A 24,188-nucleotide genomic window follows, 5' to 3' on the forward strand; every position below is an offset into this window, starting at 1 on the left:
AGAGGTACAACTTCACACAATTCCCACCACCATAGCTCTATATCCCATCCCCTTCCCTGATAGCTCTCCTATTCTTTAACCCTTGGGAGTATGGGCCCAAGGTCATTGTGGGATGCAGAAGATGGAAGGTCTGACTTCTATAATTGCTTCCCCACTGAACATGGGCATTGACAGGTCGATCCATAATCCCAGCCTGTCTTTCTCTTTCCCTAGTGGAGAAGGGCTCTGGGGAAGCGAAGCTTCAGGGCACATTGCTGGGGTTGTCTGTCCAGGGAAGTCTGGTTGGCATTTTCTAGACTGAAAGATATGTCTTTGTTTGGTTGTTTTCCTTGCTGTAGTTTATTAACATTTGTTTTTTTCACTCCTAATTCCTTTCCTCAGGCCTTCTGTTGACTTGTTTTTATTTATTTTTAGACTAGAAAATGAACTGGATTTTGTCCTATCACAGCAAAAGGAACTAGAAGAAATCCTGATTCCTTTGGAGGAATCTGTAAATCAGCAGAGTGGGGCTGCTTCTCAGCAGAGCACAGATGAGGAACATGAGAGGACGTAAGTAACTGGATAAAGATAAAGAAATCAGCTAGAGGGGCTGGGTGGTGGTGCACCTGGTTAAGCACACATATTACAGTGTGCAAGGACCCAGATTCAAACCCTTGGTTTCCACCTGCAGGGGGAAAGCTTTATGAGTAGTGAAACAGGGCTGTGTGTGTCTCTATGTCTCTCTCCCTCTCTCGTTCCCTCTCCCCTCTCAATTTCTCTCTGTCTCTATCCAGATATGTATATATATGAAATTAGTCACTAGATTGTGACTCAGTTGCACTCATTTTTTTAAAAAAAATTTCTGCTTTATATCTTAATTCTTTTTTGACATTTTTCTAATTTTTTTATTATTTTTTTCTTATTTATTGGATAGAGACAGCCAGAAATCAAGAGGGAAGAGGGGATAGAGAGGAAGAGAGATAGGGAGACACCTACAGCCCTGCTTCATCACTCGTGAAGCTTTCCCCCTGCAGGTGGGGCCCGGGGACTCGAACCTGGGTCCTTGCGCATTGTAAAGTGTGCTCAACCAGGTGCGCCACCACCCAGCCCCAGTTGCACTAATTGTAGCGATGGCTTTATAGTGAGTAAAGAAAACTTACTTCTTAAAGTCTTGATTAGTTAACATTTTTGTAGATGCTTTCAGTGTGATAAACACAACTCATCGGTTCTAACATGGTTCTATTTCTGCTTTTATGTTTCAGCCTTTGTGAATATTTATTTTTTGCATTGCTTTTATGCATTCTATCATTTCACTGAAACAGGAATAATTGTATTTTTGGACATGGGATCCTATAGTCAGTTTGAAAAAATTGTAATTCCTTCCAATACTTTTTGTTCCTTTAAATTTTTTTTAATATTTTCCCTTTTGTTGCCCTTGTTTTATTTTTGTTGTAGTTATTGTTGTTGTTGATGTCGTCATTGTTGGATAGGACAGAGAGAAATGGAGAACAGAGGGGAAGACAAAGGGGGAGAGAAAGATAGACACCTGCAGACCTACTTCACTGCCTATGAAGCAACTCCCTGCAGGTGGGGAGCTAGGGGCTCGAACCGGGATCCTTACACCAATCCTTGCGCTTCATGCCATGTGCGCCCTTCCAATATTTTTAAAGATGTATTCAGTATATATCAGATAAAGTTTCACATGATAGAGGAGAGAGAGAGAGAGAAAGAGAGAGAGAGAGAGAGAGAGAGAGAGGGAGAGAGAGAAGCCAAAGCATCACTATGCTACATGCAGTGTGCCAGGGACTGAACTAGGAGCCTTGGGCATGAATGTCTTGTGCTCCATCATCTTGTGCAAAGTCCAAGCCACTCTAATTGCTATTATATAGTCAGTCTTATATTGTGATGTAATCTAGATTTTTAACCATCTAGGCAACCGATTATCTATAAGTGCTTTGGGACATAAAGGTAGTAGATAGTTATCAATGCACTAATTGAATCTTTGTCGATCTTGAAGTTGAAAAAAATCATCTAGCTACTTTAATTGTTGTAAACATTCATTGATCATGTAGAGTGTGTGTTCATGCATCAATAACTCGGGTGGAGATCTCGAGCATCTAGCCATTAATAAATTTGTTGTCAACTTAGCAGATGTATCTGCCTTTGATTATTGTGATTCATTTCTCAAAACATCTTTTGTTGGATGATCGAGTATGTATTTTTAAATTTTTTATGTTTATTCCCTTTTGTTACCCTTTTTGTTGTTGTTGTTATTGCTGTTGTTGTTGGATAGGACAGAGAGAAATGGAGAGAGGAGGGGAAGACAGAGAGGGGGGAGAGAAAGACAGACACCTACAGACCTGCTTCACCGCCTGTGAAGCGACTCCCTTGTAGGTGGGGAGACGGGGGCTCAAACCGGTATCCTTACACCAATCCTTTAGCTTTGAGCCACCTGCGCTTAACCCGCTGTGCTACTGTCTGACTCCCTGAGTATGTATTTTTATAAGGGTTAACTTTGAAAAGTTATGTACTTAATATCATTGAATATATCTCAGCATTTTCTTTTCTAAATATTTTTATTTACTTGTTATTGGATAGAGACAGAAATGGAGAGGGAAGGGAGAGAGACAGAGAGACACCTGCAGTCCTTCTTCACCACTCATGAAGTTTTGCCTCTGCAGGTGGGGACCAGGGGCTTGAACCTGCATCCTTATGCACAATCAGATGAGTGCCTAACCAGGTGCACCACTGGCTGCCCCTATCAGCATTTTCTTCATAGTGCTAACTATCAAACAATTTCCCATATATCTCAGTGTTCTTTGGTTTTTAACACTTTCAAGTTCATTTGCTTCAGAACTCCCTGGAACTTTATCCAGAGGGTAAATTAGTGACTGTAAAAATAGCAAGGTGGATAAAAGCCTTCGCCTATGGTGTCTTTTTAGAAGAGGTAAATAATAAGGTCCTGAATGCAGCGTCAATAAAAATAGATCATTCGTCACAGCTGAGACCAACTGCGGAGCTAGGGGAATTGGGACCAAGCCAGTTGGCAGTATCACCTCTGTATTTCAATAATAGTACCTAGTTGAGGAAACATTTCTTATTAAGTCTTTTATTTTACCTGTTTTTCCAGCTACCAATCAGCAGAAACTATTGATGCTCAATTGAAACAAATGACTCAAGATCTCAAGGATGTTATAGAGTACCTGAATTCTTTTGCAGGCCCTGCTAACACTACTGATCCGGTGTGTTAACTGTTTTCTTTTTAATTTTTTAAATATTTATTTATTTTCCATTTTGTTGCCCTTGTTGTTTAACATTGTTGTGGTTTTTGATGTTGTTGTTGGATAGGACAGAGAGAAATGAAGAGAGGAGGGGAAGACAGAGAGGGGGAGGGAAAGACAGACACCTGCAGACCCGCTTCACCGCTTATGAAGAGACTCCCCTGCAGGTGGGGAGCCGGGGGCTCGAACCAGGATCCTTATGCAGGTCGTTGTGCTTTGTGCCACGTGCACTTAATCCGCTGCACCACCTCCCGACTCCCGCGTTAACTATTTTATCTCTAAATGTAGATAACCGATACTTGGTGTGAAATTAGCATACCATGGATCCTTTATCTAATTACTTCCTCCTGTCCTCTATTACTCCTTAACTCTGGAGATAGGAACTTCTTGACTGTAGCTATTTGGGTAAAACTCATTTAGGGGCAAAAAAAAATTGAGGTATTTGTCTCTATGTAGGAAAATTATTTCCAGGAGACTGAAAAGGATGGATTTTCTTCATAATTTTTCAGTGTTTTCCCTCTGTTCTTCAAATAGCTAAGTATGTTCCCGTGCTTATATTTTTGGCTCACTTACTCTTAGCTAGTTCCTTCTGCCTCTATACGTAATTATCTACATGCTCATGTGCTATATACATTTGAGTCTGCTAGATCTAAGCAACTCTTAATTTATATTTAAGTTAGATATTAGATGTTTTATGAGTCCGCTATTGGAGATTTAAAACATAATTTTTCTCTTTTACTAATGTGGTACCAGAAAGCAGAGTGCCTCCTGTATGCACAATACCTCTGAAATACTTTCCCACCCTAATTTTTATTGCTTTTTAAAAGATTATTTATGAGAGAGAGAGAGAGAGAATATGAGTCTGAGCATCAGTCTGGCACCAGCAATGCCAGAATTTGAACTTGCTACCTCATATCTGAGAGTTCAGTGCCTTATTGGTGTATTTTGAAAGAGGGAGAGAGGAGCCAAATCATCACTTATCTATCCATGACAATCCCTTGGTTGCTATCATGTATAGGACCTCAGATGTGGTAAGGTATGTGCTGCTATCAATGAAGCATCTCTTGAGTCCCTGAAGATTATTTTTCCATTGAAACATAACTCTTAATATAAATGTATTATTGATTGGAAAAATACCACCAACATTCCAATTTGTGAGTGGATATGCCTTGAGGTAATTTGGCTTTAAGAAGGGATTGTCTCCTCCTTTATATATACTCAAATTAAAGAACTTATTTCCTTTATCTATCTCTATTGTCTTAGTGGCTATGTGGAGTTCTTTTCCCCATTTCTACTCTATGGCAGTCATGGTAAAATGAATTTTCCATTATGATATCTTTTGTTGTACTTTTCTTTTCAGTTAATTATGATTAGCTATGGGGCCAGGTTCCTGATAGGCGAGACTGAAATATCTTATCGTTTCATATATATGTATATAGACCTGAAAATATATTTAGTCCAATTATACACAGATAGTTATTTACACACATGTTGCTGGATTTTTGTAATTATAAAGAAACAGCACAGTATAATTCAAAAGGCATTGGAATTTTATTAAAATCACTTATTCTCTCTAGGTCTCAGGGTTTTGTTCCTTTTATAGAATGTCAAGGGCAAACTACAGTGATATATATATTGCCTCCAGTGTTATCTTTGGGTTTGGTGCCTGCATGTCTCCACCATTCCCAGTAGTCATTATATGTATTAGAGAGAGGGGGAGAGAGACTGAGAGACTACAGTACTTCTCAGCTCTGTCATATGGAGGTGTCAGAGATTGAACCTGGGGCTTCAGAGTCTCAGGTATCAGAGTCTTTTGCATAACCATTATTCTGTCTTCCCAGCTCAAAGGACCTTCCATTAATTCTTTTTCATATATAAGTGAGAAAGGTGGGAAGAAAGAAGGAGAGACACTGAAGCATACTCCACTCTTCTTAAAGATACCCCCCCATTCCAGCCCTGCAAGTTGGGGACAGGATCTTGAACCCAAGTATTTGTGCATGGCAACATGTGCACTTTACCAGTGAACCAACCCTTAGCCCCTAAGCTTAATAATGATATATAATGTTTCAGCTGTAAAATTTATGCTATTCTCTACTTTGGATGAGCTGCAAATTGAACAAAGACAAATATAATTACCTTAGGATTATCCATGCTGCCTTCTTCTTAGGTGACTGAATAGAAGCCAGGAGACAGCTACCCATTAAAGTGTGCCCTTTGCCAGGCATATGACCTGGGTTCAAACCCAGGCACCACAAGGAAGTGCCTTGTCCTATAGGGAAGCTCTAGTGCTGTGGTGTCTTTCTCATTCTGTTTCTTTCTCTGTATATTTTCTCAACACACACACACACACACACACACACACACACACACGCATATTCATGCACACACGATCACACATGCACCACGGTAGTGGAATCACACGTGTGTGAATCCCTAGAACACCAACAAAAAATTAGGTGTGGTAACACCTATCCTGGGAAGATACTGAAACTACCTCTGTGACAACAGTCTTGTAAATCAACATTCAACATTTCCTTAATAAAAAAATAAACATGACAAAAAGAGTTGATCAAATATAGTGTTTTAGATGAAACATTAGATGACCATTGTGATTTCAAAATTCAGAATTATTTCTCCAAAGGAATTTAAGTGCATAATTAATATATACAGGTTTAGAAATGAAGCAGAGATGGCACCTAGACTCTTTTTTTTTAATTTTGTATATTTAAAAAAGGAGACATTATCAAAACCGTAGGATAAGAGGGCTACAACTCCACACAATTCCCACCACCAGATCTCTATATCCCATCTCTCCCCGATAGCTTTCTCATTCTTTATCCCTCTGGGAGTATGGACCCAAGGTCATTGTGGGTTGCAGAAGGTGGAAGGTCTGGCTTCTGTAATTGCTTCCCCGCTGAACATGGGCATTGACTGGTTGGTCCATACTCCCAGTGTGCCTCTCTCTTTCCCTAGTAGGGTAGGTCTCTGGGGAAGCAGAGCTCCAGGACAAATTGATAGGGTCCTCTGTCCAAGGAAGTATGGTCTGCGTAATGGAACCTGGTGGCTGAAAAGAGAGTTAACATACAAAGCCAAACAAATTGTTGAACAATTATAGACCTAAATGCTAGAATAGTGCAGATGAAGTGTTGAGGGGTACTCACTGCAGACTGTTATGTACTTTTGCTTTAAGGTATATATATTTGCCCTACTTTATGGATACTTGTGAACATATGCTCTATCTCAGGGCACCTAGTCTATATCTAGGTTTTGGGACTTTGTTAGGAAGTGAACCAACTGGAATGGAATTAGAGAATACTCTGAAAGGAAAGGTCTCACCCAAGTAATGAAGCTGAAAGGTTGTCATTCCACACCTGAAGTCTCTGGAAACAGTGTGAAGTGAAGCACGCAGAGGTGGCATTTGCTGTGTTGATTATGTTGTGATTGGTGGATGCAATATTATTTGATATGAATTGAGAGAAGCATGTAGGAAAGTGAGCCCCACCCCAGAGGTTCCAGGACTGGGGGAAATATAGACTCTACAGTGGAAATGTGAGGTTCCTACTGTCCTAGGGTTCAAGAAGACAATGGATAGTTATTGTCATCATCACATTTTTTGGTAATTGGGTTAACTTTGAAAAGTCCCTCTGTTAGGATTTGCTGTATAATACCCAACATCTTGTATATCGCTGTGCCACCAGTTGCTTCTCTTCTCCCTGGTCTAGGCATTTGAGAGAGTCAACATATCAAAGACTCAGCCTATGTATTTAAAAGACTCAGTCTGTGCTTTAAAAAGTTTGAGGCATGCTATCAATTTTTCCCCTCATATTAATTAAATAGTGATTTATATGACTACAATTTAATAGGACTGTACATAAACACCATTCCCACCACCAAAAGACTGTCTCCCATCCCACTCACGCACCCCCGTCCCCCCGCCGACCTGGTAAGCGGAATGTCCACTCTCCCCCCCACCACAGGATTTTTACTTTGGTGCCCTACTCTAGATTTAGTCAAATCCTGCTTTTAGTTTCCCTTTCTCTTCTTCTTTCTCAACTTCTGTTGATGAGTGTGATCATCCTATACTCATCTTTATCTTTCTGACTTAGCTCACTTAACATAACTCCTTCTAGCTCCATCCAAGATGGGTCAGAGAAGGTGGGTTCATTGTTCTTAATAGCTGCGTAGTATTCCATTGTGTATATATACCACAGCTTTCTCAGCCACTCATCTGTTCTTGGGCACCTGGGTTGCTTCCAGGTTTTAGCTATTAGTAATTGTGCTGCTATGAACATAGGTACACATATCTTTCTAGTTGGATGTTATGGAGTCCTTGTGGTATATTCCCAGGAGAGGAATTACTGGGTCATATGGAAGGTCTATGTCTAGCCTTGTGAGAGTTCTCCAGACTGCTCTCCAGAGAGGCTGGACCAATTTACATTCCCACCAGCAGTGCAGAAGGGTTCCTCTGTCCCCACAGCCTCTCCAGCATTTGTTGCTGCTATCCTTTTTGATGTATGCTATTCTCACAGGACTGAGGTGGTATCCCAATGTTGGCTTTATTTGCATTTCTCTGGTGATCAGCGACCTGGAGCAACTTTTTTATATGTTTGTTGGCCTTTTGGATCTCCTCTGAAGTGAATGTTTTGTTCATATCCTCTGCCCATTTTTGGATGGGGTCATTTGCTTTTTTGGTGCTAAGTTTGCTGAGCTCTTTGTATATTTTGGTGATTAGTTTCTTGTCTGATGTCTGGCATGTGAAGATCTTCTCCCATTCTGTGAATGGTAAAGTTTTTATGATGGTTTCCTTGGTTGTACAGAAGCTTTTCATTTTGATCTAGTCTCATTGATTTGTTTCTGCTTTAGTCTTCCTTGCAATTGGGTTTGTATCATCAAACATGTCCTTGAGGTTTAGGTGGGAAAGTGTTCCACCAATGTTTTCCTCTAAGTATTTGATAGTTTCTAGTCTAAAATCCATGTCCTTGATCCATTTGAAGTTGATTTTTGTTTCTGGTGAGATAAGGTTTCATTCTTCTGCATGATTCAACCCAGTTTTCCCAGCACCATTTATTGAAGAGAGCCTCCTTCCTCCATTTAATACTTAGGGCCCCCTTATCAAAGATTAGATGTCCATAGATGTGGGGGTTTAGTTCTGGGCTTTCAATTCTGTTCCACTGGTCTGTGTGCCTATTTTTGTTCCAGTACCAGGCTGTTTTGATGATGGTGGCCTTGTAATTTAGTTTGAGATCTGGGAGTGTGATGCCTCCATTTCTGTTTCTTTTCCTCAAGATGGTTTTGGCAATTCTAGGTGTTTTATGGTTCCAGAAAAATGATTGTAGTTTTTGTTTTATTCTCTTAAAAAAGCTTGGTTGAACTTTGATGAGTACCACATTAAATTTGTATATGGCTCTGGGGAGAATATTCATTTTGATGATATTTATTCTTCCAGTCAATGAGCATGGGATGTCTTTCCATTTCTCGGTATCAGTTTCTATTTCCTTGAATAGTGATTCATAGTTTAAAGCATAGAAGTCTTTCACTTTTTTGGTCAGCTTTATTCCTAGGTATTTTATTGATTTTGCTGCAACAGTGAATGGAAGTGATTTCTGTATGTCTTCTTCTTCAGATTTAGTGTTTGCATTAAGAAATGCCACCAATTTTTGTACATTGATTTTGTAGCCTGACACCTTGCTATATTGCCTAATACTTCCAGTTTATTCCCGTTTTTTGAATGAGGGTGATGGAGATGTTTAAGATGAATGAATTAAAGGAAAATTGCTACTTGATAGAAGGACAAAAGAAGCAAGAGATCAGCAACAATTCATCTCATTTTTCTTTTGAGAGTATAAAGCATTGAACAGGAAGCAGAGAAATTATTTGCTGGATAGTATCTATCTATCTATCTATCCACCTATATTGCAGATAATTCATTGCAACCATATCAACAAAGGCTCACTATGAGTCCTACATGAGGGTATAAAATAGCAACTATGTTTAATAATACTACTCAGTTATGAAATATACCTGTCTTACTTTTTAAAAAAATTTTTGAAAAAATATTGATTCATATGATTGTCTCTGTAGTACAGTACCACATCTCCTCAAGACAGATGTCACCACACCTTGCCTTCCACCAAACCATATTTTTATTCTTTTTATTGGGAGATGGGAGAGATTCCCTAATCTGAAAATTTCTATTGTTATAAGTTTCTATTGTTATATTGAAGTTTCTGTTGTTATATTAAAATACACTAACTTTTCCTTTTTACTGCATACTGTTTTATGTATGGTAAGATTTCCTATTTTCAGTATTCTCAGTATACTACAATATTCAGTCATAATTGCTTTATTATTCTTGGTGTTTAGTATTTTCAACTACAAACTTATTATATATTATCACAGGAATACGTAATGAAAATTAAAATCTACTTATAGTACTACTACCCTTCTAATATACTGCTGTATTTATTTCAAGTCATTTGCTCTACTTATTAAAACACTTCTGTTTTAAACAGTATTAGACTCATACCTGTGTGAAGTTTAATATTCTGGCCTCATTTAATAATCCTCTGTGGTGTTTACCAATATTTTAACTTTTTTTGGAGAACATAGTTTTAGTATCTTTGTAATATCTCATTAGAGATGCCTTTGGCGTAAATCACACATTTAAAGACAGCATTTCCCATTTCTTGCCATTATAAAATTTTGATGTACGTTGTAAAATTGTATGTTTTAAAGGACTGGGTCAATTTATATTACTATTGACTGTATAAAAATATACCTGTTTTTTCCCACACACTTGAAAACTGAGTATTACCACCTATTAAATTACTGCTTTGGAACTAGAGAGACAGCATAATGGTTACGCATAACTCATGCCTGAGGCTCCCAGGTCCCAGGTTCTGTCACTGTCACCACTTTAACCCAGAACTATTGTCACTGACTCTATCTTTCTTTATCTCTGTATCTCTCATTAAAATAGAACAAATGAAATATGTTTAAATGATGCTTTGACTGACAAAGGTAATACTTTATAATTTTACATAAATCTTCTCTTAGCGTTATGTAGTTTTTTTTTCCTTTGGTATTTCCTTATTGAACTAGAGGAGTTAAATTCTTGACAGTTACAAAAAATGATATTGAACTAATACAGAAATGTAGTGAACTTTACATACAATAGATAAAAACTGCTGTTAATATTTATTATACTACCAGTATGTTACTTATACGAAATGAATGTTACTTCCAAATGTCCATTTTATGCTACCTAGAGTAGACAAAATCTAAAATAATTTATTATTTCTTTTAGCTCCAGCAGATCTGCAAAATTCTGAATACTCATATGAACTCTTTACAGTGGATTGATAAGAATTCAGGTGGGAGTTTATTTTTTACACCAAACTGTATTGTGGCAATGTGAAAATGCAGCACAAGTCAGGTTGTGCATACCACGGTCACTCCATTTTAACAATTCAGTTGTAAAGAACGTTGCTTACTCCTGGCATGTCTGAAGAACTATAATTGCTACTTTGATATTCAGCAAAATGAAGCCCATGATGGGTAAACTGTAATCTCACAGAAAAATGACGATTGAATAGTGATAGGGTGACCTATGGTGATCAAAAGTAGACTTCTCTGTTTCTGTTCACGTAATTTTGACATTGGGACTATATAAAAGTTTTTTTTTTCTTTTAATTGCTTACATTTTATATTGGTTTAGCATTACATAACAATATTGCAGGATTTTAGAAACAAAGTTTGTGTGTGTGTGTTTTCAACTTACCATAACCATCGTCAATGTTCCTGTGCTATTAAACTGAGAAGAACTCTCTAGCTATTCCTCTACTTAGGTCCTGTGATAGCCACTGGTTTTCATAAAGTCTAATCAGTCTAGTTATTACTATTATTGAAAATACGTTTGTTTTAATCATCGATATTTCACATATGAGTGCAACCAAGTGGTTGTTGCCTTTCACTTTTTATTTCACTTAATATAATTATCTCTAGTTCCACCCATTTAGTCGCAAATGACACTCATTTTTTAATACAGGGTAGCACTGTATTGACGACTTTTTTTATTCAGTCATCTGCTGAAGGGCATTTAAGTTGATCTCGTATTTTGACTTTTGTGATTAGTGTGAACTGTATGAACATAGGGGCGCATAAATCATTTTGAATTAGTTTTTATGTCCCTTGGATATATGTCTGGGAGTGGAACTGCAGTGTCCTACCATCTTTTTTTTATTTTTAATTTTGATAAAGAATCTCCACACCATTTTCCCATATGTACTGTACCAGTTTGCGTTCCACCAGTATTGTACAAGAATTCCTTTTTGGTCACATATTCACCAACACTTGCCATTTCCTATCTTTTTTCTTTGTTTTTTGTTTTTGTTTTTGTTTTTACTTTTGCCACCAGGGTTATTGCTGGGCCTTGATGCTTGCACAAAGAGCCCACCACCACCACTCCTGGAGGCCTGTTTTCTTCTTCTTTTTTTTTTCCTTCTTTGTTTTATTTGATAGCACACAAATTGAGATGAAATAGAGAGCGAAAAGGGAAAGAGATACCTACAGCCCTGCTTCACTACTCATGAAGCTTCTCCCCTGCAGATGGGGAGTGGGAAGTTTAACTGAGGCCTATACATAGTGACGTGTGTGCTAAACCAGGTGCAACACTGCCTGGCCCTACCAATTTTTTATTGTGTAGGTCTTTCTCACTGCCATGAGATGGTATATCCTTGTGCTTTTAAGTCGCATTTTCCTAATAAAAAGTAATGATGAGTAATTTCTCATGTGTCTGTGGCCTACCTGCATATTTTACCTGCATATTTTACCATATTTACTCATGTGTCTGTTTAACTCTTTTGCCCAATTTTTTAGGGGATGCTTTTTTTTTCATTTTTGTTGAGCTGTATGATTTATGTATATATTTTAGATCTCCCTTGCCAGACATAGAATATGTACATATCTCCTCCCATTTTCTCAACTGTCTTTTTATTTTTATGGAGACTTCTTTAAAAGATTGTTTAATTTGATGTAGTCTCATTGAATTATTCTTGGTTTACTCTCCCTTACCAGTGGGATTAAATACAATTTATTTATTTTTCTTTTTTTCTTTTTGCCTCCAGGGTTATTGCTGGGGCTCAGTGCCTGCACTACGAATCCACTGCTCCTGGAGGCCATTTTTTCCCATTTTGTTGCCCTTGTTGTTATTACTATTGTTGTCATTGGATAGGACAGAGAGAAATCAAGAGAGGGGTAGAGAAAGACACCAGCAAATCTGCTTCACTGCATGTGAAGCGACCCCCCCTGCAGGTGGGAAGCCGAGCTCCAACAGGGGTCCTTGCACGGTCCTTGCACGTGTCCTTGCACTTCCCACCATGTGCGCTTAACTGCCTGACCCCCTGAATTCCATTTCTAATGTTAAAGTCCTGGAATCTGACCTATGTTTTCTCCTGTGTAATCTATCATTTCTGGTATTAATCCAAATCTTTAATTTATTTTTAGTTAATTTTATGTATGGTACTAAATGAAGGTGTAAGTACATGTTGGTTATATGTGACTGTCCAGTTGCATTATTTACAGTAGCCAAAATATGAAGAAAAAAAACAAACTCTAAATGCCTTACAAGAGATGACTAAATAATGATAAAGAATTTGAGGTAGGAGTAGATAGCATAATGGTTATATAAAGAGACTGTCATGCCAGAGGCTCCAGAGTCCCAAATTCAATCCCCTGCACCACCAGAAACTGAAGTTGAACAGTGTTCTGATTTAAAAAAAAAAAAAAGGAGTCAGATGGTACCACAGCAGGTTAAGTGCATGTGGAGCAAAGAGCAAGGACCAGCATAAGGATCCCGGTTCCAGCCCCCCAGCTCCCCACCTGCAGGGGAGTCGCTTCACAAGCAATGAAGCAGGTCTGCAGGTGTCTGTCTTTCCCCCTCTCTGTCTTCCCCTCCTCTCTCCATTTCTCTCTGTCCTATCCAACAACAACAATATCAATAATAACTACAACATTAAATCAAGAAGGGCAGCAAAAGGGAATAAATAAATATAACAAAAAATAAGAATTTGTTCAGCATATCACACACACACGCACGCACACACACACACATGCACACACACATTTATGTATATCTAAAGAGGCGGAGGTTGATAGCATAATGGTTATATAACGAGACTCTCATGCCGGAGGCTCCAGAGTACCAGGTTCAATTCATTGCACCACCATAAGCCAGAGTTGAGCAGTGCTCTTGGAATATGTGTCCTATAAACATGAGAGGACACTAATCAGGAAGGGTATGTGCATCCCTGTGTTCATAGCTACATTATTCACAACCATCAAAGTATGGAATCACTGTAAATGCCCATGAGCATATGACTGAATAAGGAAGTTGCAGTATCAGATATTTCAATGAAAGTCATGTCTTTGGATATATGCCTAGATCATTTCCATTTTTATTTAAGGGCCTTCCATATTGTTGATTTATCTTCCTTTACCACAGGAGATGCTATATTTTATTGTTGTTAGTTCGCTATATAGCTTTTTAAAATAGTTTCAATAATAACCCCTAGTTATGTGTATGAATATCTTCCAGTTTCTAGGTTATAAATTACATATTTCCACCAAGATAATGCATCTAGGATATAAGTTATATATTGCTGGAGCTCTATGCCTGCACTACGAATCTACCACTGCTCCTGCAGCTATTTTCTCCCCCCCCCCCTTCCGTGATAGGACAGAGAGAAATTGAGAGGGAAGGGTCTAGAACCAGAGTCCTTAAGTATGGTAATATGTGTGCTCAACTGAGTGTGCCACTGCCCAACCGCCTTAAGGTTCCTGTTTCTTTATTTTGTGTCCAGATGATTTATTTCTTGTCTAAATGGTATGTTATGATCCCCCTATTATTAATGCTGTGAGTGTGTCCATTGGGTCAGGTAGTACATGTTTTGTATGTTTGGGTGCATCTATGTTGGGTGCACTTAAGTTGATGGTGGCTATATCTTCTTGGTGGATTGATCCTTTGTTCATCATATTATATTTATCTCTGTCCCTTACTACTTTCATTTTGGCTACAAGTCTAATTAGCCAATATGAGAATAGCAGTTCCTGATCTTTCTTCTTAGTGACGCAGAATACTTTGTGCTAAGCAGTCACTCTGTCTATGCTTGCTTTCTTATTAGAGAAAATTTGTTTTTAAATGTTTTATATGTATACAGCTTTTAATCCATACAAGCACCCTGTGTCTTTTGAGTGATAACCTGAGAACATTCATATTTTCAGATATTGTTGATATATAAATATAAGACTTACTGCCATTATATTTACTGGTTGGTTTGTAATTCTCATTCTTAAAAAATAATTTTCATTCTTTCCAATTTTCTTCTGTCTGCTATGTATTGTGGAAGTTTCCACATAATGATTCGACTTCCTTATTTTTTTGATTCTTTATTCCATATTTTTTGGTTACCATGAATGTCTTAACAGGTTTACCTTATCTTAAAAGGGTTTTTTTTCCTGGTCTCTGTAGTCATTTGGTGGTACTACATATACCCATTTTATTCCTTCCTTTTTATATTTCATTAATAACTCATATTACTATTGTTTGTATTTCTCTATTTTTATAATTTTATTAGGGGGTTAATAGATTATAGTACAGCTGTTGACACATGGGTATAATTTCTCATTTCCTGGGACAGGGGAGATGGTATAATGGTTATGCAAACAACTTTCATGCCTGAGCCTCCAAGGTCCCAGGTTCAGTCCTCAACACCACCATATGAAGAGCTGAGCAGTGCTCTGGTTAAAAATACTACTATTACTACTACTACTACTACTACTTCTACTACTACTACTAACAATAATAATAATAATAATTAATAAAATCAATTTGCATCTCCCTGTGAAAGATGACTGCAGAACACCTTCACCCCCAATTTAGCCCTTTTCTGCAACCATGCACCAGGATCCCAGGTCCCTCTCTGATACTGCCTTCTCCTTCTTCCCTGGAATCTTATGCTTTGGTGCAATATACCCCAGCCAGTCCAAGTTCTGCTTTGTGTTTTCCCTTTCTGTCCCTGTTTCTTAGATTGCACCTATAATTGAGATTGTCAGGTATTTGTCTTTCTCTTTTTGGCTTATCTCACTTAAAATCATTCCTTCAACTACCAGCCAAGATGAGGCAGAGGAGATGACTTCATCATGATCACAGCTGAATAGTATTCTATAGTGTATGCATACCATGACCTTTTTATCCACTAATCTATTGTTGGATATCTGGGTTGCTTCTAAGTTGGCGCTATTGTGGATTGGGTTTCTATGAGCATAAGCATACATACAACTCTTTGGATAGGTGTTTCTGTTTCCTTTAGATAAATCCCCAGGAGAGAAATTGTTGAGTCATAGGGTAGCCCCATTTCTAGTGTTCTCAGAAGTCTTCAGACTGTTTTCCACAAGGGTTGGACCAAGCTTTATTTCCAGCATCAGTGTAAAAGTGTCCCTTTTCCCCTACAAGCTCACCAACATTTGTTGTCTGTATCCTTTCTTTAATGTATTACATTCTTACAGGTTTCCAGTGGTATCTCCTTGCTGTCTTTATTTGCATTGTTCTGATAATCAGTGTCTTTGGGCACCTCTTTCTGTCTCTCTCTCTCTCTCTCTCTTTTCTTTCTTTCTTTCTTTCTTTCTTTCTTTCTTTCTTTCTTTCTTTCTTTCTTTCTTTTTTTCCTAGGGGTCCTCCAGAGTAATTACTGGGGCTCACTGCCTACACTACAAACCCACTGCTCCTGGAGGCAATTTTTTCCATTTTTGTTGCCCTTGTTACTGTTATTTCTGTTGCTGTTGGGTAGGATAGAGAAAGAGGAGGAGAAAGAAAGACACCTGCAGACTTGCTTCACTGCTTGTGAAGTGACCCCACTGCAGGTGGGGAGCTGGGTGTTGGAATCGGGATCCTTATGCAGGTCTGTTCACTTCACACTATGTGCCCTTAACTCGCTGCGCTACTGCCTGGCCCTCTACGTTGAGCACTTTTTCACGAGTCTTCTGACCCTCTATATCTCTTCTACAGTGAAGATTCTGTCCATGTATTCACTGCAATTTTTAATAGTGTCAAAATTTGGGTTTTTCTTGCTAAGTTTAGTGAGCTCTTTATTTTGGTCATGGTCCTTTATCCGATTCGTGTCATATAAAGTTCTTCGTTCTGCAATGTGTCTATTTTCATGATAGTTCTCTTTGCTATGCAGAAGCTTTTCAGTTGATATAATCCCATTGGTTTATTTTTGTTTTTATTTCCCATGCTGTTGGACTTGAGTCTTCAGAGACATTTCTAGAGCATAGTTCATGAAGTGTTCTGCCAATGTTTTCTTCTATGAATTTAATGATTTCTCATCTAACGTTCAAATCTAAACTTAGATTTGATCCATTTTGTCTACAGTGATATACGGTGACCCCGTTTCACTCATCTGCATGCTCTAGTCCAATTTTCCCAGTAGATTTTGTTTAGGAGACTTTCTTTCTTCCTTTAATATTTTGGGGTCCTTTTTCAAATTTAGTTGTCCCTGGGTGTGGGTGGTCTTTATAAAAATTTTAAGTGTTTCTCACATTGCCCTAAGTTTTGTGTTCTTTTATTTATTTTCTTGTGAATGCTTTTCAACAATTGTGGCAAGGCAGGTCTGGCCATGGTGAACTCCGTTATCCTTGATGTATCTGAAAAGACCATTATTATGCTTCATATAAGAATAATAATTTTTAGGATAGCATATTCTTTTAAAATATTTTTATATTTATTTGTTTTCCCTTTTGTTAGGATAGCATATTCTATAAGCACTAGTTCATATCTTTCTATACTGTGAATATGTTATTATTTCTCTCTTAGCCTGTAAGGGTTTCTGTTTAGAAATCTGATAGACTCAGTTGATTCCGCCCTTATATGTTCCTTATATGTTACTTTATTCCTTCCTTTTTTCACTTTATTATTTATTGTTTTTTATTTTACTAGTTACTTAATAATAGTTTAACAAGATCATAATTATTACAAGGGTATTGGTCACCATCTCAGTTCTATACTCTCCGCACCACCTCCAACTCTCCCCGCTTCCTCCCTAGGGTAACCACTATAGTTTTCACAAAGTCTCAGCAATGATTTGGCATTCGTTTTTAAATGAGTTTATGTTTTCAGTTCTTTTTTAAAAAAAACGATTTTATTTATTTATTTTGCCTCCAGGATTATCCCTGAGGGCTCGAGATGGGATAATTGCGTAGGTCCTTATGCTTTACACTATGTGCACTTAACCGGGTGTGCCACCACCAAGCACTCACTATTTTTATTTTTATGTTTATTTATTTACCAGAGCACTGCTCAGTTCTGGCTTAGGATAGTGCTAGGCATTGAATTTGTGCTAGGGATTGAATTTGGGAGGTCAGAAACTTAGGTATGAAAGTGTAGCCATTTCCTGGGTAGACAACTCCACCAGTGTGTCCTGGATCTACGCTTCCCCAGAGCCCTTCCCCACTGGGGAAGGAGAGGGACAGGTTGGGAGTGTGGATCGACCTGTCAACTCCCATGTTCAGCGGGGAAGCAATTACAGAAGCCAGACCTCCCACCTTCTGCATCCCACAATGACCTTGGGTCCATACTCCCAGAGGGTTAAAGAATAGGAAAGTTATCAGGGGAAGGGATGGATACAGAGGGTGGTGGTAGTTATGTGAAGTTGTAACCCTCTTATCCTATGGCTTAGTCAGTGTTTCCTCTTTATAAATAAAAAATTAAATTAAAAAACAGAAAGTGTAGCCATTATGCCATCTCCCCAGCCATGTTTCAGTTCTTTATATTGCACATACAAATGGCATATAATAGTTGCCTTTCAGAAAAATGTAAGTCATTGATAACAGATAGAAACTATAGCAACAAGAGTACTTGAACACAAACACTGAACTAAAGAGTCTCAAGATATCATATATAATAAGAAAGTTGTAAGAAAGACTAAAAAGTACTGGAGAGAAAAATGACATAAGGCATAAAGAACTCTATTTGTAAATGTGCTATACATAAAAGTATTATAGATATAATTTACGTATTAATATGTGAATACATTGAAGAGAGGGTTTTTTTTTTACTTTCTTGGGGAGAGAATATATTTTTTTAACATTTTCTTTTCTTTTTTTATTTATAAAAAGGAAACACTGACAAACCCATAGAATAAGAGGGGTACAACTCAACACAATTCCCATCACCAGACCTCCGTATCCTATCCCCTCCCCTGGTAGCTTTCCTATTCTTTAACACTCTGGGAGTATGGACCCAAGGTCATTGTGGGATGCAGACAGTGGAAGGTCTGGCTTCTGTAATTGCTTCCACGCTGAACATATGTACATTGACAGGTCAATCCATACTTCCAGCCTGCCTCTCTCTTTCCCTAGTGGGGCTGGGTTCTGGGGAATCAGAGCTCCAGGATATATTGGTTGGGTTGTCTGTCCAGGGAAATCTATTTGGTATCATGGTAGCATCCGGAACCTGGTGGCTGAAAAGAGAGTTAACAAGTAAAGCCAAACAAAATGTTGACTAATCATGAACCTAAGGGCTGGAATAGTGTAGATGAAGAGTTGGGGGTGCTCCATTTTGTAGATAGCTAGTAGGCATATTTAGTTATATTCCAAAGGGCCTGTGGCTATACTAGTTTTTTTTTTTTTTTTCCTGAGCCTGAAATCTGACATGCAGGTAGATCCAAGTTATTGTCTGGAGAGATGATGTCATGGCTGGAAAAAGAACCAGAAAGCTGGATCAGGGAAGAGAGTAGCTCCCATGTTGTGGACTGTAAACCCCATCGATCTGATGTGATGTGGGGCCCATATTCAGTTTAGGAGCCTATGTAACCTCTGCATCCCAGTTCTATTTTTCCCTAATATTTATTTTTTTTTATTTATTCCCTTTTGTTGCCCTTGTTTTATTGTTGTAGTTATTATTGTTGTCATTGGTGTCGTTGTTGTTGGATAGAACAGAGAGTAATGGAGAGAGGAGAAGCCAGAGAGGGGAGAGAGAAAGACACCTGCAGACCTGCTTCACCGCTTGTGGAGCGACTCTCCTGTAGGTTGAGAGCCTGGGGCTTGAACTGGGATCCTTATGCGAGTCCTTGCTCTTTGCACCACATGCACTTAACCCGCTGCGCTACTGCCGGACTCCTGCTTAAACTGTTCTTGTCTCACCATTCTTTGCTTGCACATCTTCTAATTCTTTCTCCCCTTTATGCTTTAAATTTGTTTCATATTTCTATGGTATGTATTCCTGAGTCTGTTTCAATGTGCATTGCCTTGTTTTGGGTTAAATGTTCCTTGTTTCTTCCTGTCACTCCTTTTAGTATCTCTTGCAAGACAAGTCTGATAATGGCAAACTGTTTTAGTTTTTTTGTATGTCTGGTACTGTTTTGATTGCTCCTTCATATCTGAATAATAATCTTGCAGGGTAAAGTATTCATGGCCAGCAGTTATTGTGTTTTAAAACCTTAAATATGCCACTCCACTCTCCTGGCCTCCATGGTTCCTGCAGAAAAACCTGATACATGTTTGACTATATGACTTTTTTTCCCTGCAGGATTATTGCTGGGGTTTGGTGCCAGCATGATGAATAAATACACCATTGTTGGTGATCATTTTCCCCCTTTCTATTTTCATTTTTTATGTTATAGGACGGATAAATTGAGAGGGGAGGGTAAGCTAGAGAGGGGGAGGAAAAAAGTAGACATCTGAAGACTTGATTCATTGCTTATGAAACACCACTCCTACACCCCCTTCCACCCCCAAAGATAGGGACAGGGGCTTGAATCCGGGTCCTTGTGCTTTATATTATGCACACTTAGCCTAGTAAACCACTACCCAACCCCCTGGTGTTATCTTTGAATATTATTTCTGTTCCCTTCTTTCTTTCCTCTCCTCACTAGATCCCTGTACTCCTGATATTTGTTTTTCTGATGGAGTCTTGAATCTCTTGAAGGGCTGCTTCATTTTTTCCTAATTCTATTTTCTCTTTCTACTTTAAAGTCAAAGACTGTGGTCACTTTGTCTTCTGTTTCTGGTATTCTCTCTTTTACAAAGGTAAGTATGCTTCCTTGACTAGCTATTTGAGATTGGAATACATTCAAAGTGTCCTGCATACCCTGTAATTTTGTTCAAGATTTCCATGTTCCTATCAAGTGAATCTTTGCAGTCATGGATTTCTTTCTTAATCTATTTCTTCATATTATGTTGAGAGCTTTATATTTCTTGAAATTTTCTGACAATGTATTCCTTAAACTCTTTCTCTGATTGCACTCTTGGGTTATATCAATAAATTTATTTTTTATTTTTTATTTATAAAAAGGAAACATTGACAAAACCATAGGATAAGAGGGTATAACTTCGTACAATTTCCACCACCAGAAATCTATATCCCATCCCTTCCCCTGATAGCTTTCCTATTCTTTAACCCTCTGGGAATATGGACCCAAGGTCATTGTGGGGTGCAGAAAGTGGGAGGTCTGGCTTCTGTAATTGCTTCCCCACTGAACATGGGCATTGACAAGTCGATTCATACTCCCAGCCTGTCTCTCTCTTTCCCTAGTGGGGAAGGGCTCTGGGGAAGCAGAGCTCCAGGACACATTGGTGGGGTTGTTTGTCCAGGGAAATCTGCTCAGCATTATGCTAGCATCAGGAACCTGGTGGTTGTCAAGAGAATTAACATACAAAGCCAAACAAATTGTTTACCAATCATGGACCTAAAGGCTGGAATAGTGCAGATGAAGAGTTGGGAGGTCTTCCATTTTGTAGATAGCTAGTAGGCATATTTTAGTTAAAGGGCCTGTGGCTACACTAGTTTTGTTGTTGTTGTTTATGTTATTGTTGTTGTTGTTTTCCTTTTTTCTTTTCCCCCCTGAGCCTGAAATATGATATTCAGGTGGATCCAAATTACTTTCTGTGGAGATGATGTCATGGAATGAAAAAGGACCAGAAAGCTAGATCAGGGAAGATAGTAGCTCCCTAGTATGGGAAAGGGGTATAAATATTGTTGAATCTAAAACCCATCGATTTGAGCTGATCTGGGGCCCATAATTAGCGTAGGAGCCTGTGTGACATCTGCATCCCTGTAGATCTGAGCTCACAGTCTCTGGTCATGAGTAGGAACATTCCATGCTGCCCCAATATCGACCCATCTTCCTCAGGTGTAGCAGAGTATGTTGTTCAGCCTCCCTTCAGAGGATGGAACATTCTCTACCATTGTTGATACAAGTTGAGGGCAAGGTCCTATGGGGGACCACAAAAGGGTCTATTTTGTTGTTCCTGGTAGAAATGACTGGTAACAATGGAGAGAGGGATTTATTCGAGGTCTAGGCCCATCTAGTCTGTGTGGGAATCTCAGGACACCCCAATTAGGGCCCCAGATGAAGGGTTGGCCTGATAGTGACTGAGAGTCATCGTTAAAGTATGGTAGTCTCTTGCCCTTATTCAGCTTTTGTAGTCCTTGCTTTGCTAAAGTTAGCTTTGGAGTGAGTGAGAGAACTATAATAGGAAGTAGGTGAGGAGGGTATCTAAGTCTAAGTAGACACTATTTCATTATGAACTTGATACTGACTCACTACAGACTATTGTTTATTTTGCTTTAAAGTTTGTGTTTTGCCCTAATTTATTGATACATGTGAACATATGCTCTATCTTACGGGACCTGGTCTATATCTAGGTTTTGGGACTTTGTTAGGAAGTGAACCACCTGGAATGGAATTAGAGAATACCATGAAAGGAAAGGTCTCACCCGAGTAATGAGGGTGAAGGGTTGGCATTCCATGCCTGACATCTCTGGACGCAATCTGAAGTGCAGCATACTGAGGTGGTACTCGTTGCGTAGATTAGGTTGGGATCAACAGATGCAATATTATTTGGTTTGACTTGAGAGAAGCATGCAGGAAAGTGAGCCCCACCCCAGACATTCCAGGACTGGAGGAAATATAGGCTCTACTGAGGAAGCAGGAGGTTCCTGCTATCTTAGGTTTTAAGAAGAGAATAGATAGTTATTGCTATAATCACATTGTTTGGCAATTGGGTAACTTTGAAAAATATCTGTATTATGATTTTCTGTATCATACACACCATCACCATATTTTATGTCCATTGACATTATTTGTATATAGCTATGCCACCGGTTGCTTCTGTTCTCCCTGGACTAAGCTTTTAAGAGAGTTAACATATCAAAGACTCAGACTATGTATTAAAAAGACTTAGTCTGTGCTTTAAAAAGTTTGAGACATTCAATCAGTTTTTCCCCTCTCATATTACTTAAATAGTGATTTATATAACTACAAATTAATGGGAGTGTACATAAATACCATTCCTACCACCAAAAGACTGTCTATCCCATCCCCCCCCTCCGCCCCATGAAGATGAACATCTACCCTCACCCTCAACCCAGGGTTTTTGCTTTGGTGCCCTACTACAAATTTAGTCAGATCCTGCTTTGAGTTTTCCCTTTCTGTTATTCTTTCTCAACTTCTGTTGATGAGTGGGATCACCCCATACTCATCTTTATGTTTCTGACTTAGCTCACTTAACATAACTCCTTCTAGCTCCATCCAAGATGGGTCAGAGAAGGTGGGTTCATTGTTCTTAATAGCTGCGTAGTATTCCATTGTGTATATATACCACAGTTTTCTCAGCCACTCATCTGTTGTTGGGCACCTGGGTTCCTTCCAGGTTTTAGCTATTAGGAATTGTGCTGCTATGAACATACGTGTACACATATCTTTTTGGTAGGGTGTTATGGAATCTTTGAGGTATATCCCTAGGAGAGGAATTACTGGGTCATATGGAAGGTCTATGTCTAGCCTTGTGAGAGTTCTCCAGACTACTCTCTAGAGAGGCTGGACCAATTTACATTCCCACCAGCAGTGCAGAAGGGTTCCTCTGTCCCCACAGCCTCTCCAGCATTTGCTGCTGTCCTTTTTGATGTATGCCATTCTCAGAGGACTGAGGTGGTATCTCAGCGTTGTCTTTATTTGCATTTCTCTGACAATGAGTAAATTTCTGTGCTGCTTCTTGGTTTTACAGAATCAGTTTTTTCCTTATTTTTACCCATATGTTTTGGTTTCTGTTATTGTCTACAGGTAGTGCTGGGTTTTGCTTTGTATGTGAGTTTTGGAGGGAGGGAAAGAGCTTTCAAATAACATAGTATTATGGCACCTGATGTCCCTTAAACAGAGACCTAGTGGGTATGGGGTCAGTGCAGAATATCCTAGACTTCCTTCTTTTCACAAACTGATTCCTGAAAGTAGGAACTCTGCAGTGAGGTCAAAGTCACTTTTTTTTTTTTAAATATATACCTACAGGGTTATCGCTGGGGCTCCGTGCCTTTACCAGGAATCCACACCTCCTGGAGGCCATTTTTCCCATTTTGTTGCCCTTGTTGTAGTTCTTATTGTTATTATAGCTGCTGTTGTTGTTGGATAGGACAGAGAGAATTCGAGAGAGGAAGGGAAGACAGAAAGGAGGAGAGAAAAATAGACATCTGCAGACCTGCTTCCCTGCTTACGAAGTGACCCCCCTTCCTGCAGCTGGGGAACTGGTACCTTGAACTGAGATTCTTATGCTGGTACTTGCATTTAGCGCCAAGTGTGCTTAACCAGCTGTGTTACTGAACAGCCCCATCGAAGTTACTTTCCTTATCTGCAGGGCAGTCTCAACCTGGTCAGCAGGATCTCTATGACAGCTGAGATACCTTAGAGTTTGATAGGCTTCCTTGATGCCACAAGGGTACTGTGATCTGTTACCTCGTTCCTGAGAAAGATACTCTAATTAGTTTCCTTGGAGTCTGTGGCTTCTACAGTTCTAAAAAGTAGTCCAGAGCTCCTTTTTCTTTTGTGCTTCCAGGGTTATCACTGGGGTTTGGTGCCTGAACTATTAATCCACTGCTCCTGG

At 38.9% G+C, this 24,188-nt stretch overlaps 1 protein-coding gene across 1 annotated transcript in view; it reads left to right on the plus strand.

Moving 5' to 3' along the window:
• The window catches only part of NUP62CL (nucleoporin 62 C-terminal like), a 134,970-nt gene that overhangs the window by 73,600 nt on the left and 37,182 nt on the right, over window positions 1–24,188 (plus strand). Inside the window, exons 6-8 of the mRNA XM_016191500.2 lie at window positions 415–549; window positions 3,110–3,221; window positions 10,567–10,633. Of these exons, the coding sequence (XP_016046986.2) occupies window positions 415–549; window positions 3,110–3,221; window positions 10,567–10,633 (314 nt within the window). The remainder of the gene's footprint in view (window positions 1–414; window positions 550–3,109; window positions 3,222–10,566; window positions 10,634–24,188) is intronic.

The sequence above is a fragment of the Erinaceus europaeus genome, chromosome X (genome assembly GCF_950295315.1).
Source record: "Erinaceus europaeus chromosome X, mEriEur2.1, whole genome shotgun sequence".
Classification (NCBI taxonomy): domain Eukaryota; kingdom Metazoa; phylum Chordata; class Mammalia; order Eulipotyphla; family Erinaceidae; genus Erinaceus; species Erinaceus europaeus.